This window comes from Mesoplodon densirostris, chromosome 18 (assembly GCF_025265405.1).
Source record: "Mesoplodon densirostris isolate mMesDen1 chromosome 18, mMesDen1 primary haplotype, whole genome shotgun sequence".
NCBI classification, from domain to species: Eukaryota; Metazoa; Chordata; class Mammalia; order Artiodactyla; family Ziphiidae; genus Mesoplodon; species Mesoplodon densirostris.
This window is the reverse complement of record NC_082678.1, coordinates 47,818,678-47,836,656: the sequence shown is the minus strand read 5'-3', so window position 1 is coordinate 47,836,656 and position 17,979 is coordinate 47,818,678. Positions and strand designations below refer to the sequence as shown.

Here is a 17,979-nt window from a genome sequence, read left to right as displayed (position 1 = left end):
GGAGCTCGAGGCCACAGAGCGCCTTAAAGGGCCAGCTGTGCTCACATAGAGAGCAGAGAGGAAGATGGTGCCAGAGGGCTGCGTGGGCAAAGGGCCCTGGGGGACGATTCCTCTATGGGGCCGACCTTGCCGAAAGCCAGTCCTGCAGGTACTCTGCTCTTCCAAATGTCAAGGCTGTCTCACTGGCTACCCTGCCTTCTCTTTGAGATTCCAGAAGCTTATGCACTGATCAGGAGAGAGGCTTCCTAGGCCTGAGGGGCAGCCTAGGCAGGACAAACGTTGGCCAGAATCCCGAAGGTTTAGGCAGTCGAGTCCTTAGACTTCCCCACTCTGCCAGGAAAGCACCTTCAGGCTGGGGGCCTTCCCCTGGTAGCAGTTTATCACAGGTGAACCTTCCACACTGTCGGTTCTAAAGGTGTAAGGGCAACCCAGCGCTCCGGAAACCAGCACCAAGACTCAACTTGGAACTGGCTCGGTGGGTGCTGAGTTCTGTCCTGTCCGAGCAATGGGGTCCTCTGAGGCAGGGAATGCGGCCCCACCCATAGGCATCCAGGTCTTATCAGGAGGGGAGAGAGTGAGGAGAGCTGAAGGAGAACCCTGTGGTGTCGCCATTTACAAGACTCCGCCCTCAGAACTGGGGTAGGGAGTCGGCAAATAGGAGGGCACATGTCGGGGAGAACCAGGTTCAAGCTGCCCGTAAGGGGAGGAGGGGACAGGGTCGCCGGGAGAACGCAACCGCTGTAGCCGGGGACCACCAGGGGCTCCCGAGAGTCTCGACCTTCCCGGCTGACCTGGGAGCCCACTCTAGCCCCACCCCTATCTTTCTCCTTCACGGTCCCCGCCCCGCAAATCCCCGCCCCTCGCTGGCCGATCGGCGATCGATCGCACTGTCTGCGCTCTCCTCGTTCTTCTAGCGCTGTCTTTTTGGTCCCGACGTGGGCCAGCTGGTGATGGCGGCGCTGGTTGAGGCCACAGAGTCCGGCAGCCGAAACGGCCCGGGCAGAGGTGGGTGCTATAAGGCTGCGGCCTCCGGACCTCGCATCTCGGGGTAGGGCCCCCAAGTCAGGGACAGGACCCTTTAATGGCGGCGGCGCGTTTCTCCTCCAGACCCGGAAGGCCTTGCCGTCGCTCGCTCTGGGCGGCTGTCGCTGGAGCCCAGGACGACAGGTCTTTTGCAGCCTTAGGGCACGATCGGGAGCAGCCCCTCCTAGGAGCTTGTAGTCCTTAAGTCGGAAACGCTAACCCCCCTGCCTTGGCGGGCAGACAGACGCCTGAAGACTCACGGATAAGACGTACCCGACGGGGAGGGAAGGAGCCAGGCGCGTTGCCCCGGGCATTCCACAAGCGTGCCTTCGGGGAATGCTTCAGGAAAGATGCACAAGGTTTCATTCACCTGGCACTTATTGAGCGCCCGCTGAATGCCAGGCCTGTGCTAGGTGCAGGGACTGGACTGCAGCCCTGCCCTCAGGGATCTCACAGTCTACCGAGGAATGCTGACGTAAACAGAAGGTTACAGCCAAATGAAAAGGAAGCGCCTACTGGCCCTTGGGACAAATCGAGCTGCTACGACTAGCAGCTCCCACACCCCAACAACCACAAAGGGCTTGGGCCTCTGCCAGAGGAGCTTCTGAGAGGGGCGGGCCCAGAGACGCAGGCTTGTGTTTCATGGCCTTTGAAACATCTGAACAAGTACCATAGCAGTGGTAACATTCAAATCTGGACTTAGGGTCCCAAGCCTGCCATTCTGGTTCTCCACTGCACCATCACCACCACCACAGAGGCTGAAGTGTCAGGTCTGGCAGGATCCCTGGCGGAAGTTCTGGCAAGTAGTACAGGCTCAATAAATATTCGCTGAATAAATCATTTCTCTCCTTGTCACATTCCCAAACTGTCTGGTGCCTAAAGGGAGACCAGGGTTGGGCTAAACTGAATTGTGGGGAGTAGGATGCAGATGAAGGGCTGCAGCCTTCGTAAAGGGCTACAATGTTTCTTCTCCTTTAATCAGGGGTTTGTAATTATTTGTGTACCTGCATTTGCCGCCACTAGACTACTAGCCCCTAAAGGGCAAGGTCACTTTTCTCTCCTTACCTGTTTGCCCACAGTCCTGACTAGAGTGTATTCTTTCCATCCTTCCTGGGGTGGGAAGTGGGGTAGAATGATGGAACTGGGGAATTTGTTAAGTCAGTTAAATGTATGGTGTTTATTTCCCTTTTGAATGAGGAGAGGGAAGAGTGCAGGAATTAACCAGTGTAGACATAGTCAGTGGGACTCAAGTAAGGAAGGCAGTCTTTTAAATTAGTACTTACAACAGTTTGCTTATAGATCTCATATCTAGGATCTCAGAACTTCAAGGTGTTCTCAGGGGCTGGGGGGAGAGGGATGTTTTCCCAGACTGGTTGGGCTGGCTGGGCTCTTGGGGTTTCCTCAGGATTGTTCTCTATCAAGGAGCGGTTGTGTGGACTTTTTTTTCATTTGCCTCTCAGTTGAGTCCCCTAGTGTCAGCTTACTCTCCTGAGGTAAGAGCTGAGCCACACACTCAAGTCCTTGATTCCCAATAATCTCATAACATGGAAATTAATTATACAGATTTCCTCCTAGCTTAATGGGTTGTCTTTCCAGCTTCAGGATGAACTCAGTGGGGAAGAAGGCTGGGCCAATCCCCTTGGCATCTAGGATCTGGGCCTTAAACTTGGGTGGTGTTAACAGCTCACTCAGGTCTGGCTGTGGTTTAGGCCAGGCACCAACCAACTCAGGCCTTGCATTCGTCCTAGGTCGAGCCCCTCGGGGCCGCTTGGCCAATCAGATACCCCCTGAGATCCTGAACAATCCCCAGCTGCAGGCAGCCATTCAAGTCCTGCCTTCCAACTATAACTTTGAGATTCCCAAGACCATCTGGCGGATCCAACAGGCCCAGGCCAAGAAGGGTGAGCCCATAAGCTTTGAGCGGGGGTGGGGGAGGAGAGGTTGCCTGGCCGAGCCAGGGGCAGTGTCCCCATCCCAGTCTCTTCCCAGCCTTCTGCTCACGTCTCTGCTCTGTCTTGCAGTGGCCTTACAAATGCCTGAAGGCCTCCTCCTCTTCGCCTGTACCATTGTGGATATTTTGGAAAGGTGAGCCTTGGGCCACTGACGAAGCTGAACCAAGACCTTCCCCATGTCCATTACAGCTCTGCCTGTTGGCATCATTTTTTCCTTCTGGACCTCTGCCTTACCGTGTTCCTTCCCACAGCCATACACACACCAAGGGAAAACCCCCAAACTAAACTCCTAGCCTGCTGCAATCCCTGCTTGTCTCTATAACTCTCCCCTTCCCTAAAAGAAATCGGGAGGGAGAAATGAGTCAATTCCAGTATCTCCAAAGGTGGGCCCACAGCAGGTGGTGGAGCCTGAGGAAGAAGCTAAGAGTCCTCAGAGTTGACCCTGCAGTGGGCTGGGTGGTCAGCATGCGGTCTGGCTTGAGGGAAACTTTTTCTCTGGCGCATTTGGAGGAGTGAGGCAGGAGGGGCTTGGCAGAGGGAGAAGCGCATCAGAGATGGTATTCAGTTCCTCTGCCTCCCTCATCTGAGTTTCTTCAACACAGTGAGCCATCCTTGGGGGGGGGGGGGATGAGTGCTCAGCCATTTGGAACCAGCACAGGAACAGGGAGGGCGAAAGAAGAAAGGGGAGGTCACCTCATGATGGGAACCTCCCACTCCCCTGCTGCCGCCCTACCCCCACCCGGCTCCTCATCCCCGCAGCCACAGACTCACTTCTCTGCTCCCACCCTCTTGCCCCTTGGGGATGCTCTCTGGGGCTCGGGCCAATTTGCATACATTTTAATCTATAAAAAATTAAGTGCTCTGGCTGACTCAGACGCCTGGGCTGCATTCTAAGGAGCTGAATTATCTACTTCTGTGCACAGCCTGATTTGGGGAGGTGGGGGAGCTGCCTGGCAGCAGCTCAGCTTTTCGCACCACACCCCCAGGAGAGGAATGGGGAGACCCCCTGACACTGAGCCAGACTCCATGCCCCAGGGGTGGGTCTCAGGGAAGAGCTAGTCCTCTGGCCCCATTCCTGTGGTGAGTTCAGGGAGAGTGGGGTCTTCCCCAGCCACCCATCCCCCAGTGATTCAGGCCTGGCAGCAGATCCCATGGCAGTGTGCTGGCCAGAGCCCACTCTTCCTGACGCATGAGGTGTGTGGGTGGCGCCATGTGCTGCGGAGGAGCTGTCCACGGGTCCCCCCATCCCGGGCACAGAGGGCCCTGACTAAGGGTGGGGAGGTAGCAGGGGGTCTGGGCGATGGGGAGGCTACGTGTATCCCCACACGCGTGCCCACACACACGTCACGGTGCCAGGGTGTGGGAGTGGGTGTCTTCACCCCTGTGTGCATGCTCATTGCTCTGGGTGGGAGGAGTTGGGGCGGCGGAGGTCTGTGTTTGACCCCCTGTATGCCAGGCTGAGGGTTGGGGGTCCCTCTTGCAGTCTGAGCCTGGGCAGAGGAATAAGGTTGCTAGAGTCCGTCCTCATACCGCTACGGTTCCAGGAGCTGCTGCCAGGCCTGGGGGAGGTAGCAGCTGGGCCCCTCCTACTCTGTTGGCAGAAGTGGCAGCTGCCAACCCAAGGGACTGGGAGAGGTAGGGAGAGTGGAGCTGGGCCCTGAGATACCTCCACAGTTAGGTTCTCTGCTCCCTCCTTGCATCACTGTCCCATGGTTCCCCACCCCGACAGGTTCACGGAGGCCGAAGTGCTGGTGATGGGTGATGTGACCTACGGGGCTTGCTGTGTGGATGACTTCACCGCAAGGGCCTTGGGAGCTGACTTCCTGGTGCACTATGGCCACAGCTGCCTGGGTACGGCAGACCAGGACACCCACACCCTGGCAGGGAGGTGGGACTGCACGCTCATCCCCATCACAGTGCCTTGTCCTGCTTGTGTGCACAAGGTCCCTCCCGGTTTCTGGGATGGCCTTGGCCTTCCTGCACTGCAGGTGAATCTTTCCTTTGGATTTGGTTGCCTTGGAAACCATGCTGCCGTCCCAGATGCGGGTGTTTGAAAGGCTGTTGGTGGTAGAGCAGGCTGCGCCCCCAGCCGAGTGACAGAGATGGAGCTTCTCAAAGACCCGTGACAACACCCTCCCCACCGCCCCCAGCCCCTCCCTCTAACCCTCAGGCTAAAGCCACTGGTCCTGGCTACTCAGAAACCTCGGCCCGGGCCAGGCCCTCTGCCCCTCCTGCCTTCCAGAACAGTCTCCTGAACTCTTCCCTCCTCCCAGTTCCCATGGACACCTCGGCCCAAGACTTCCGGGTGCTGTATGTCTTTGTGGACATCCGGATAGACACTACCCACCTCCTGGACTCTATCCGCCTCACCTTTCCCCCAGCCAGTGCCCTTGCGCTGGTCAGCACCATTCAGTTTGTGTCAACTTTGCAGGTAAGTGGGCAGACAGTGGCCAGTCTCCAGGCTCTTCCTGGATCCCCATGGCAGGTGCTCCAGGCTGGTCCTATGGCCCTGCCTCTCCTTCCCCATCCACTTGCTTCCCTTCCCTCATTATCCCTACAGGCAGCTGCCCAAGAGCTGAAAGCTGAGTATCGTGTGAGTGTCCCACAGTGCAAGCCCCTGTCCCCTGGGGAGATCCTGGGCTGCACGTCCCCCCGTCTACCCAAGGAGGTGGAGGCTGTTGTGTAAGTGAAACATGGGGTGTCAGTCATAGAGACACAAGAAATGTACCCTAGGAGGGAGCTGAGGTTCATCATCCAGGAAAGCAAACTGAGTCTAAAGCTCCTTAGCCATTTGCTCAAGGTCACCTTGCAAGATGGGGACCAAATAGGGTTTCAGGTTTCCTGTCTCCCTCTCCAGTGCTCTGTCCAGCATCCAGAAGGCTATGCCCAGGGTGGAGCAGGAATCAGGGCCTGATGGGGGGATGAGGGTGGGCTAGAAATGGTGGGACTATAATTGGAGAAGATGGATGGGCACGCCCAGGCTGCAGCCCTATTAATTTAGCATCCGGACAGCTAACAAGCAGGAGCAGCATGTCTCCTGCTGCCTAATTATTTTAGGTAATGGAAATGCTTAATGTTGTGTGAACGCAGCCAGCCCCAGAGCCGACAGCTCCCCCGGCTAAGACTGGGTAGGGGAGCCCCATTCCCAGCTAATGGCAGGGAAGGAGGGAGGGGCACTCCTCTGACTCAGCCCCACCTCTGGGGCTGCTGATGCTGCTCCCACAAGCCTTGCTGCACCCACACAGCACATCCCAGCCCCTAGCAGGCCCACATCAGGGCCTTCCCCAGCCCAGACCTGGTAGCCCTGCTCCCTGAGGGGCATTCCCCCTGTGCCTGTGCCTACATAACTCTGAGCTCATAGATGCCTACCCCTGGGGGCGTCATGGTGTGTGTTGGAAGGAGGGACACTGAGTGTTGGCCATTCATCAAAATTTGGTGTGATCTCCAAGACAGAAGGAGCTGCTGTGCAGATTGTCTTCCATGCTCTGGCCTCTCCATGGTCTGGGAAGGTACTGTTAGGGACAGCATCTCCTAGGCATGCTTGGTACAGCCTGATGGGTAAGCCTGGAATCAAATCCCAGACGTACTGCTTAATAGCTGTGGGACTTCGGGCAAGCTTCTTAACATCCCTGAGCCTCACTTGTATCTTCTGTGGAATGGGGATACTATAGGTAGCAGCTTGGAGGGTTACCTGATAGGACTGAGTGAGGTCATACATTCACTGGGTGTTTAGCCCAGGCCTGGTACACGGAAGGCACAAGCCCAGTAAACAGTGGCTGTTATTACAACTCAGTAACTGGACCCAAGAGCTAGTTTGGGCAGAGAGTAGCCAGTATATACCCTGAAAGCTCATTTATGGCATAGATGACACCCTGAACGCTACTTCCCACATCTATATTGAGCTAGGTGAGGGAGAATCTGTCCCTCCACCTCCAAGTTAGGATCTAGATCTAGAGCCTTACCGTGGTCTTGGCTGTCCCTTTACTCTTGCCCCAGAAGGCCGGGGTGGGGAGAGGTGCAGTTCTTAGATTCTGCATTACCTAGCTAGAGGGGCCTTAATGGTCATCCAATTCAAACTTATTTCACGTGTGAAAAAACCAGGACGGGGTCTCCCCTGGTGGTGCAGTGGTTAAGAATCCGCCTGCCAACGCAGGGGACACGGGTTCCATCCCTGGTCCAGGAAGATCCCACATGGGGCGGAGCATCTAAGCCCGTGCGCCGCAACTACTGAAGCCCACGTGCCTAGAGCCCGCGAGCCACAACAAGAGAAGCCAGCTCAATGAGAAGCCCGTGCACCACAACAAAGAGTAGACCCCACTCACCGCAACTAGAGAAAGCCGGCACGCGGCAACGAAGACCCAATATAGCCGAAACAAAAACAAAAAAACAGGGCGGGTGGGGTGGCGTGGGGTGGGGTGGGGTGGGCTGGGCTGGGCTGAGGGGGGCGGTGTGTGTGAAATGATGCTTTGTCCCAGTTCACATACACAGTCAGCAGCATAGCCAAGAACTCAGTCCTCTGGACCTCCGAGCCAGTGCCTGCTGCTTCTGGTGCCCCACCCCACACTTACTGTCCCCTTTCTCCCCCCTGCAGATATCTTGGAGATGGCCGCTTCCATCTGGAGTCTGTCATGATTGCCAAGCCCAATGTCCCCGCTTATCGGTATGGACTGAGCTGGGCTGACCAGCTGGGAAGGGGGTGGGGTTCTCTGCCACTGAAACCCTCCATCAGCCCAAACTTCCTCATCCCTTGGCCACTTAACAGCCCCCGGCCCTAAGGATCTGAGGCACTTGGGTTCTGAATCTGGGTATCAGGAGAAGGGCTGCTGCTGCACAGCACCTACCCATCCCCTGGAATCACACCTGGATCCTAGACCCCTCTCCCACTCTTGCCTGCTCGAGTTGTGGAACTGATCTTCCCAACGACAATCTCTGCTCTTGCCTCTGTTCTTAATTGCCTGCATGGAGCCTGAGGGTTCAGGAGACCAAGGGGCCCAGTCGGGGAGCTGTGTATATAGCACAAATCCTGTAAGTGGCTGTCACTGTGACCATGACAGCTTCTTTTCCAGATACGACCCGTACAGCAAAGTCCTGTCCAGAGAGCACTATGACTACCAGCGCATGCAGGCCAACCGCCAAGAAGCCATAGCCACTGCCCGCTCAGCTAAATCCTGGGGTCTCATCCTGGGCACTTTGGGCCGCCAGGGCAGTCCCAAGATTCTGGAGGTCAGAGGGCTCAGGATGGCCTCTGGAAAAGAGGACTAAGTGGGAACCGAGCTGGGAAAATCAGTAGCCTAAGGGATTTAGCTTTGGCTGCTTGATCGTGGGGACCCCAGCTCTGCTTCTGTCTCCCAACAGCACCTGGAATCTCGGCTCCGAGCCTTGGGACTTCCCTTCGTGAGGTTGCTGCTCTCTGAGATCTTCCCCAGCAAGCTTAGCCTTCTTCCTGAGGTGGATGTGTACGTTTCCCCACCTTTCCTGTCTAGCTATGACTGGCTAAAAAAGCTTAGAGTCTGGGTCCTTCCCAGCACCTGTTGAAGGCTGGAGTCGGTGCTTCCATGATCATGGAATTTCAGTGTTAACAGAGCACCCGTCCAGCAGGGACTACCCTTGGCTGTGGGTCTTCCCTACTTTGTCTGGCTTGGGGGCTCACAGGCAACGGCAGCATCATAGTCATTCTGCGTGAGATGAGTTGGAGGGGTGGTTGGCACCTGCACTGTACCAGGCACTAAATTTGATTCTGGGGATACTATTGCAAATGAGCTGCCCAGGCCCTCCCTTCAGAAAGTTCATAGTGGAGGAAACAGGAGAAAACAAGCAACACCATAGTGTTATTCTTTTTTTAAAAAAATAAATGTATTTATTTTTGGCTGTGTTGGGTCTTCGTTGCTTGGCATGGGCTTTTTCTAGTCGCAGCGAATGGGGACTACTCTTCGTCGCGGTGCGGTGGCTTCTCGTTGCAGAGCATGGGCTCTAGGCACGCAGGCTTCAGTAGTTGTGGCTCGCGGGCGCTACAGTGCAGGCTCAGTAGTTGTGGCGCACAGGCTTAGCTGCTCTGCAGCATGTGGAATCTTCCTGGACCAGGGCTCGAACCCGTGTCCCCTGCATTGGCAGGTGGATTCTTAACCACTGTGCCACCAGGGAAGTCCCCATAGTGTTATTCTAAACAGTAGTAAGTGACAGTCTTTACTTTAGAATAGTAAGCATGCATTGGCTGTGTTGGGGACACAGCCATGTTCTTCAGCATGCTGCCCAGGAACAGGGGGCCCCCCCCCTTTGATCTGACGTGACTTCCCCTCCCAGGTGGGTGCAGGTGGCATGTCCACGCCTCTCCATTGACTGGGGCACAGCCTTCCCCAAGCCGCTGCTCACACCCTATGAGGTAACACCACGTTTTGAAAATCCCTGGGAGAGAGTGGGCTTTGCTCCTAGTTCTGTGGGTGGGTGGGCAGCACTTAGTTACAGCTGAGCCACTTCCTAGCTGTGTGGCCTTGGAAGTCCCTTCACCTCTCTGAACCTCACATTTCCTCTCTGTGCTATAGGGATATAGTAGGACCTTCGTAGGCCGTCGTGAGGGCAGAATTAAATAATCCTGAGTAGAAAAATGTTGGCAGATGTTACTGTCCGGTGTTTCTCCTCTAGGCGGCAGTGGCCCTGAGGGACATTCCCTGGCAGCAGCCCTACCCTATGGACTTCTACGCCGGCAGCTCCTTGGGGCCGTGGACCGTGAACCACGGGCAGGATCGGCTGCTCCAGCACCCGGGCCGGCCGGCGCTGGGGAAGGTAGGAAGGAACCTCAAGGAGGGCGGAGAGGCTTGGGCGCGGCCAGACATTGGCCGCCTCCTTGGTGACGCGAGCCGAGCCCGCCGCCCTGCGGCCGCTACGGGAAATGCGTGTCAGCGGGGTGGGGAACGTCGCGGAAGCGAGACCGTGACCAAAGTCGGCCACCTCAGGTTCAGGAGAGGCCCGCGCGCCCCTTTCCAGCCGTGGCTTGCGAGGCTTGCAGCTGCAGAGACGAGGAGGCCGCGCCGCTTGCTCCCTGAAACGCTCCTTGGTCCCAGGTATCAGCCCCAGCTCTGGCCGGGCCGCACCCTCTCTCCGTTGTCATGGCAACGCCCACTCTCTCTGAGGCCCGCCTCCAGGGTGGTGCCGGCATTGGGTCCCGCCCCCTTACGTTCAACTTCCGCTCGGGGGAAAGACCGCTTCCCGTCCCTTGCGCTTGCCCAAAATTATGGCTACGTCTCCGCCTCTGCGAGTCTTGTGTCTGGCCGGTTTTCGGCAGAGCGAGCGGGGCTTCCGCGAGAAGACTGGAGCGCTGCGGAAGGCGCTGCGGGGTCGCGCAGAGCTCGTGTGCCTCAGCGGCCCGCACCTGGTCGCGGACACAGCGGGCCCTGAGGGCGCCGGGCCACACCCCGGTGAGATGAGCCCTGCCCGGAAATGCGCTCAGTCTTCTCTGTCTTGCCTCGTCCCCGTAACGCCTGCCTGCACACAGCCACCCTGTCCCTCCCCTCATTCCTGCCACCCTCCCACCTCATTCTGCCTATGCCCTCCATCCCTCCCACCCCAGCCCCTCGCTCAAATTCCAGCCTGGCCCTCCCAGACTTCCACCTTGTCTCCTCTTCAGGTCAGTCTGTTCCCCGCCTCATTTTCCCCAGACTTTCTTCTCTCCTCAGCCTCCTCTCTTTCCCTCACTCACTTCCTCATTTCTTTCCCCCTGGATTTCCCCTCGTCCTAACTCTGAACTCTCCCCCTCATCGCTGTAGGGCCCTGCCCTCCGGAGGAGCAACCTCGAGGCTGGTGGTTTTCCAAACAGGAGACAGACGTTTTCTCGGCACTGGAAGAGCCCACGGTGTGCAGAGGTCTGGAGGAAGCCCTGGGAACGGTGGCACAGGCACTGAGCAAGCTGGGGCCTTTCGATGGGATCCTTGGTTTCAGCCAGGGGGCCGCGCTAGCAGCCCTTGTGTGTGCCCTTGGCCAAGCCGGCGATCCCCGCTTCCCTTTGCCCCGGTTTATCATCCTGGTATCTGGTTTCTGTCCCCGGGGCCTTGGCCTCAAGGAAGCCATCCTGCAGGGCCCCTTGTCACTGCCTTCCCTCCATGTTTTTGGGGACACCGACCGTGTCATCCCCTCTCAGGAGAGTATGCAACTGTGTAGCCGATTTGCTGGAGCCATCGCCCTCACCCACTCTGGTGGCCACTTCATTCCGGCAGCCGCAGCCCAGCGCCAGGCCTACCTCCAGTTCTTGGACCAGTTTGCAGAGTGACAGATCAACAAATGCCTTTGCCTCTGCGTTCCCGCTCCACTCCCCACCCCCTAATGGGGACACATGATCTTGATGCAGCCTCTATAATCCCTGTCCTCCCCTTCTGTCCCCTACTGTGACCTCAAGAGACAAATATCAATACTTAAGGCTCAAATTATATCAGCCCAGCTCTGCACTCAAGAAAAAGAGGATTAGGAGGCCTAATGGACTTTGACCATGGCATCTGATATTCAAATAATAAGAAAGGTCAGTGGAGCCCTGGATGAGTGGAGAGTAACACGAAAAGCAGAGACTGGCAGCACTGTGACTGGTACAAAATAAAGTGGTGATTTGGATTTTGAGCATCGTTTCCCTGGTATACACAGCAAAACTCATTTTATTAAAAAAAAAATAAAAGTGGATTCCTGGCCATCCACACAGCCTCCAGGGCAGCACCAAGCACGGAGGTGTTTCCAGTTATGAACCCCCAGGACAAGCTCATGCATGTGTGCACGTAGACACTTACACATTACTGGTGAAAGTCTTTTAAGTCCCAACCTGAAAGAAAGGAGGCCTCCCTGAAGCAGGGAAGAATTTACATCTGAGAAGTTTGGGGAAGAGATCAATTGGCAGGGCTCTGCCTGGGCCATACTGAGTTTTGGCTTCCTCCATCCTGATCCCTAAGAGTTGTGTGTTGGCCTGTCAAAACCTGGCTTCATATGTTCTCTGCTTTCTCCACCATAACAGTCTTACCCCTCCGAACTATGAGCTTGAAGGGTGGGATGGTGCTAGACCTTAGACCTTGATGGAAGCCAAAGATAGCACAGAAGTAACCTTCTTCCAAACTTGGCCCTGTTTGCAGCGTTTGAGATTGGTGCTACTCTGTAGAGATTGCAGCCAAGACCTAAGCAGCCCATCTGGCTTGAAAGTGGTGTTTTTCCTAGACACTCTAAAGACTGCTCACTTCAGCCATTTCCCCCACTTCCAGGGCCTTCATCCCCAGCCTGCCCTGCCTCTGCAGACTCACCAGCTTGTTCCTTTTCTGGAAGTTCGCAACAGGCCCTATCTGGCCCTCAAGCATGGCTGCCCCAAGTAGTTTAGTAATTGAGCAGGAATTGAGATTAGGAGATTGTAGCACAAATACTCTAGCCCATCCTGAGACGACAAGACAAATAGTCTGAAATCACCTGAAATTCTGAGTTCTTCACAACGGACAGCAGCTGTCCAAGATTTTTTAAAAAGAAAAAAAAAAAAAAAAAAAAGAGTTACCTGCCCAGACAGACCCAGTTTACTGAGTCTGGAACCTTTACAGCAGAAAGGGGGGTTGGGGAGAAAGTTCTCTCTTGGTACAGTCTGCTACTGCCTTGTTCTTGGGGTTTTTTTGTTTTGTTTTTGGTTGTTTTAAAGGGAGATCCCTTCCTTGGCAAAAGGAAGAGACTCTGAAATGGACTGAATTACTCCTATAGACCTGTTTGTTGGCTTTGGCCCATAGAATTTTAGAAAAAGTTGGGATTATGATACTTAAAAATTTTGGAATTTCACACAAATTCAGATTCCTGGCTTCTCTGGAAATAAGCAGTTCAGAATGGAAAGCAGTGAGTAGATCGGCAACTAAGGGCTCACGTGCCTTCGTGGCAATCACACAGCAAGGCCCCAAGCGGTGAAAATGAGGCCAACTTGCATACCACAGCTGCTGCTACTTGGGATTATTGGAAGGAGTAAAGGAGAGAGGGAAAGACATTTGGGGAATAAATTTTAAGGCAGGGCTTAAAGTTGGAAGGGTGAAGGTGAAGACCAGAGCAGTGTCCGGTGGAGCAGGAGTGAGGAGATAAAAATTCCCCTGAGAATCAAAATGCCTGACCTAGAAGGAAACAGATCATGTGGTCCACTGGTTCCCAACAACTGAGATATGTCCTCTCCCATCATGCCCTCCAGGAACAATGGGGAATCTTAAGGGGTTATTCCTCCCACCCTCCACACAGATTCCATGGACCATTTGCATCAGGATCATGTTAAACCTTGGATTCCTGGGGCCAACTCCAGAGCTACTGGGACCCAGGAATCTGTATTTTGACAAACCATCCTGGTCATTCTCATGCAATGAAATACTTGAAAGCCACCGCCTTAGAGAGTAGAGTGTAAGTCTCTGGTAAATATGTGTAATTTTAAAAAGCCCCCCATGTGATTCTCATGCACTCCACTAGGGAGAGGGAAGAAGCTCTGTTAAGAATCATTGATCTAACATTTTCAACTAAGGAAAATGAGGTCTAGAGGATAGGAAGAGGAATATAATTTATTGAGTGCTAACTATGCCAGACGTGCTAAGCAGAAGCTTTAGTTAGCTAGTTTAATGTCACAACTTCATAAGGTAGATACTGTTATTAACCTAATTTTACAACTGAGAAAAGAGGCACAGAGAGGCTAAGTAACTTACCCAAAGTTGGATTCAGATCCAAGAACTCCCATTCTTGACCTTTACTAGTCATTACTTTCTCTGCTGCTTCACAGAAGATGAGCAGAGAGGCCACCACTCACTACTCTGGGACAGTATGTCCTGCTTGGGCCTCACCTTCCTAATCCATAAAATAGGTTGGCGGTGCGGTGCCCTAAGTGATTTTCAAGATACTAAAAAACTCTAACATTGTACAGTCAGTCCTTTGGTTTTTTCCCCTCTCTGACCACCTTCAGATGGGTTCAGACTGCAAAAGACTTTGTCTCTTCTTTTCAAAACATCCCTACCATTTCTCTTTTCTACCTCTCACTTCACCTTAGTTCCTAAAGCTCTTGGGAGAGAGAGTCCCTAAGCAAAGAACCCTCAATAGCCCCAGTCCTAGAGCTTCTGCTCAGAGAAATGTGTCCCCCTCCCCTGTTCATTCTAAGTGCCCAGAGCTGGGGTCTCCCACCACCACCACCCCCTTACAAGGACATAGTAGCCTAAGAAAATACTTAAGATCGAAATAGCTTTCTGCTGTTTGCAAAGATTTTTACTTACGTGATCTTATTTGGTCCTCACAACAGGCCTGCCAGAAACGAGGGATTATTATCTCAATTTACGGAAGGCTCAGAAACAACATGGCCCCTTAACAACCAGTTGATGGTGATGCCAGGTTGGACTGCCTGCTTCCCAGTGCACTACTCCCATGTGCACACACTACAGTCTGCCCACAGATGTCCACCGGATGCCAGAATCAGGTGCATTTTAATCCAAGACCTCAGTGTCCTTGGGTGGGAAGAAGACAATGTGTGGGTGTTGATTAGCTGTGAAACCAGCACCAGCTGCCTTAGAAGTAGTTTAGAAAAGGAGGGGCTATGGAGAGGTAGAGAAAAATTGGATTAATGGGTGGCAGGGCTGGGCTGCATTAACCATTCCCAACACTGTCCCTTGGGAGGTCCTGAACCCAATATCCAACAGCCAGCCCGTGGGTGATGATGGTGGTGGCAGGTGACATGCAGAATGTTTTTGAAGAGGTCATTGCTTACACTTCACTGGCCCAAGAGGACTTCAGCTCCTCCGATATTTACTCTCCCTCTTTTGGGTTAATTTGAGACATTGTCTAAAACTGGAATACAGCATCTAGAGATGGACTGAGGTGAGGATGCTGGTATGTTCAGACAACGGTTTAAGGACTGGTTAACTTTACAAGTTTTATGGCTTCCTGAGGGTTGGGGAACCCTTCTTATCGTTCAAGACCCAGAGGGAAAAAGAGAGGGAAGAGGAGTGAGGGAAGGCTGTGACTCCATCAGGACATGGGTTCAAGGTTTACCCTTTGCCCTCTGCCTACTCAGCTAGGGGTTCCTGGAAGAATGAGGTCGTGGCGCATTCAGGAAAACTTTCCTCCGTCTACCCACTTCGGTCCCCAGGATGCAAACATTTTTCCAGGTCCTAGCAGCCTCCCTCCCACCAAGGAGTTAAGAAGAACACAAATCCCAGAACTACCCCTTCTCTCACAATCCCCTGGGTGCAGTACCTCGGCTAGGAGGACAGGACGGTCATTGAGGGGGACGGTCAGGCATACTCCGCAGACCGCGCTTCTTTCTCTGCCTTGGTGGATGCCCAGCTCCGGAGTAGCCCGCCTCCCTGTGCCTCACCCCCCGCCACCCCCGCAGACACATGGGCTCTCGACTCGCCGCCTCCGCTTCCTCCTGCTCCGAGCCTCCCCCATCCCGGCCCCGGCTGTGCGCGGCGCGGCGCGGCGCGTGGGCGTGCTGCGGGGCGACCATGGCTGTAGACTGTTACCTCCGGTTCCCACAGTAACAATCGAAAGCCACGGTTGCCCTGGAGACGCGGGGGCGGGGCACGCGCTGCTGACGGCACCACGGCAGCTCCAGTTTGGCTGACGTCAGGACCGCGGAGTGGGGGGACGGCGGCGGCGCGGGCGGGGGACGGCGCTCGCGGCAGGGGCCGGGCGCTGGACTCCTGGGGCTATGAGATGTGCGTGTAGGCCGGCAGCCCCTCAGTAGCCCTTGGGGACTGGGGACGGGACGGCTCGATGGCGGTGCCCGCGCCGGATCAGCACCGCGGACAGCGGCGGCGCGGGCAGCGAGCTCGGGGCTGAGGGACCCTCGGGGACAGAGGGGCCGGGGGCGCGGCAGGTGGCCGGGTCCGCGGTCCTGGGGCGGGGCCAGGCGTCGGTGGCCGTGACTGGAGACTGTTACTGAGGGCGGCCCGGGCAGTAAGCAGTCTAGAGCCAAGGTGCCGGCGCGCTGCCCGGGCAGGGTGGCTCCGTCGCCCGCAGCTGGGGGCGCTGCTGCTCCTCCTCCCCCGCATCTCCAGCCCTTCTCTGACCCAGCGCTTGCGGACAGGCACGTGGCCCTTGACGTCAAAACCCTGTGACGTCAAAGATGTCCCTGCAGAGAGGCACTTCCGGCTGCGGGGAGGGGGAGGGCGATGGGGGCGGGGCAGTCCGGCTGAGGCCCCGCCCCCGCCTGGTCCTGAGAGGACAGCTCCTCCTGCAGAGGCGGGAAGTTGGGGGCGCTGAGGGACCAGCTCGACGGGACGGGGAGGGGCGCCCCCGGCTGAATGAGGGGAGGGGTCCCGAGAAAGCCGCGGCCAGGTCGGCGGGTAGGTGGGCGTCTGTCTCTCGCCGGCACCCCAGCTCAGCCGACCGGGGGCAGCGAGGCTGAGTCACCGCTCTGCGGGGAGGAGAGGAGGGGGTGCATCTCCTGGGGCGCCGGCACCTTCGTCCCACTTTCTTGGGAGGATGGCGCAGAAGCTCCAGGAAGAGCCGCAGGGACTCTGAGGTTCGTCCTCTGATCGACGCTCCCCCGAAGTGGCTGCGTCTCCATCCGGGCGCAGGCAGGTGCTGCACAGGGTTCTGCGTACGCCTCCGGCTCCGGCTCCGGCAGTTGCGAGTGGACCATCGTCCCCTCCACCCTGTCCCTAACCCCACCCCTTAGGGGCCCCTCTAACCTGCAGCCTGTCGGCCTCCTCCTTGCCCTCCAGTCCGTGTCCGTGCATCGGTCCATCTGTCGCCCGTTGGTCGGTCAGTCTCGCTTACCTGTCGGCTGTATTGCGTCCGCGCCCGCTCGCCTCCCGCAGCCGGGCTGGCGCGGCGGCTTTTATAGGCGCGCATAGTACTCGTGCGGCGGCTCATTCATGCGGCCGCGGCTCCTACACACTGACGCGCTGCCGACGTCAGCAGGGAATTTAGGAAACGGGAAGAGGGGCTATTTATAGTGGCGAGGCGGGGTGGGGGGTGGGGGATGGGGTGGGGGGGGTGGGGACCGAGGCGACGGGGAGCTGGGAGGGGGAGGAGGGCGCACGGAAGCAGGAACGGGGAGGGGAGCCCGCGCCCCCTGTACCGGTCTACAAGGGGTTAACTTTCCGGAACTGCGGGCTGGGGGCCCGCGAGAGGACAGTGCGGGGAGGGGGGACGGGTCCATTACAGATGTATTCACTCTGGGACACCTGGGGGCGCAACCCCACCCTCGCCCGGCCTTCCAAGGCCCTCACCCAGTAGCCCCCACTCCCACTCCTCAGTTCCTGGACCCGACGGCTCAGTGACGTCACAGGATGCCCCGCGGCGGCGTTACACCCCACAAGGCCACTGCGGTGTCGTCACCCTTGGGGGGTAGGGGGCAGGAGAGGAAGCTGGACCCTCAGAGGGGCCTCTGGCAGCATCTAGAGCTGTGGTGTCAGGGACATGAGGGAAGAGGAGTGGGGGAGCCCAGGGGTCTGGAAGGCTTTGTAGGAGGAGGCTGGGCCTGGAAGGAAAGGCTCAGTGGGAGTCCAGGTACCAGACGGGAGCTGGAGACGCGAGGGAAGGCAGAAAAGTTGAGGAGGGTGGCTTGGACTCCCCAGAAATGAGCAAGAGGGTCCTCTACGGGGGAGGTGGGGGAAAGGTGGCAGGAGAAGGGAGAGAGAGGAAGACGAAGCCTCAGCAACTGGAGGGGAGGAGGACTGGTCCACAATGCCAGTTTCAGAGCCTGACACTCAGCAAACCGCGTTTAGGACCCATTTGTGGAATGAGGGACATTGGCAGCTTAGCAGAGAAGAGTCTCTGGGGGTAGGAGGGAAGAGACCACTTCCTGGAGGACTTAGAGTTCCTGGAGATCAGAATTGACAGGAAGAGTCCATGCAATGTGAGGCAAACTTCTCCTGGACAGGATCAGGGAAATGAATGATCCTGGCCCAACCTAGCTCCATCAGTGGGGGAGGGGAGTGTGTCCAGAGAGAGGAGCCGGATTAGGGTGGGGAGGGGACAATGCCAGGCCAAAGCAGGTGGAACTAGGGAGGGAGGGAAAGGTCAAAGATTGAGGAAGAGT

General features: G+C 56.3%; 2 protein-coding genes across 2 annotated transcripts; both read left to right on the top strand.

Moving 5' to 3' along the window:
• The first annotated feature begins 899 nt into the window (after positions 1–899).
• Positions 900–10,823, top strand: DPH1 (diphthamide biosynthesis 1). Its single transcript, XM_060081406.1, has 13 exons — positions 900–1,005; positions 2,772–2,924; positions 3,045–3,108; positions 4,705–4,826; positions 5,249–5,406; positions 5,536–5,657; positions 7,567–7,635; positions 8,042–8,198; positions 8,331–8,431; positions 9,276–9,354; positions 9,615–9,755; positions 9,926–10,033; positions 10,736–10,823. Exons 1-12 carry the CDS (start codon positions 951–953, stop codon positions 10,013–10,015), a joined length of 1,311 nt encoding a protein of 436 aa, XP_059937389.1. The 5' UTR covers positions 900–950; the 3' UTR covers positions 10,016–10,033; positions 10,736–10,823.
• On the top strand, positions 10,118–11,576 carry OVCA2 (OVCA2 serine hydrolase domain containing). Its single transcript, XM_060081408.1, has 2 exons — positions 10,118–10,387; positions 10,736–11,576. Exons 1-2 carry the CDS (start codon positions 10,204–10,206, stop codon positions 11,233–11,235), a joined length of 684 nt encoding a protein of 227 aa, XP_059937391.1. The 5' UTR covers positions 10,118–10,203; the 3' UTR covers positions 11,236–11,576.
• The last annotated feature ends 6,403 nt before the right edge of the window (positions 11,577–17,979 follow it).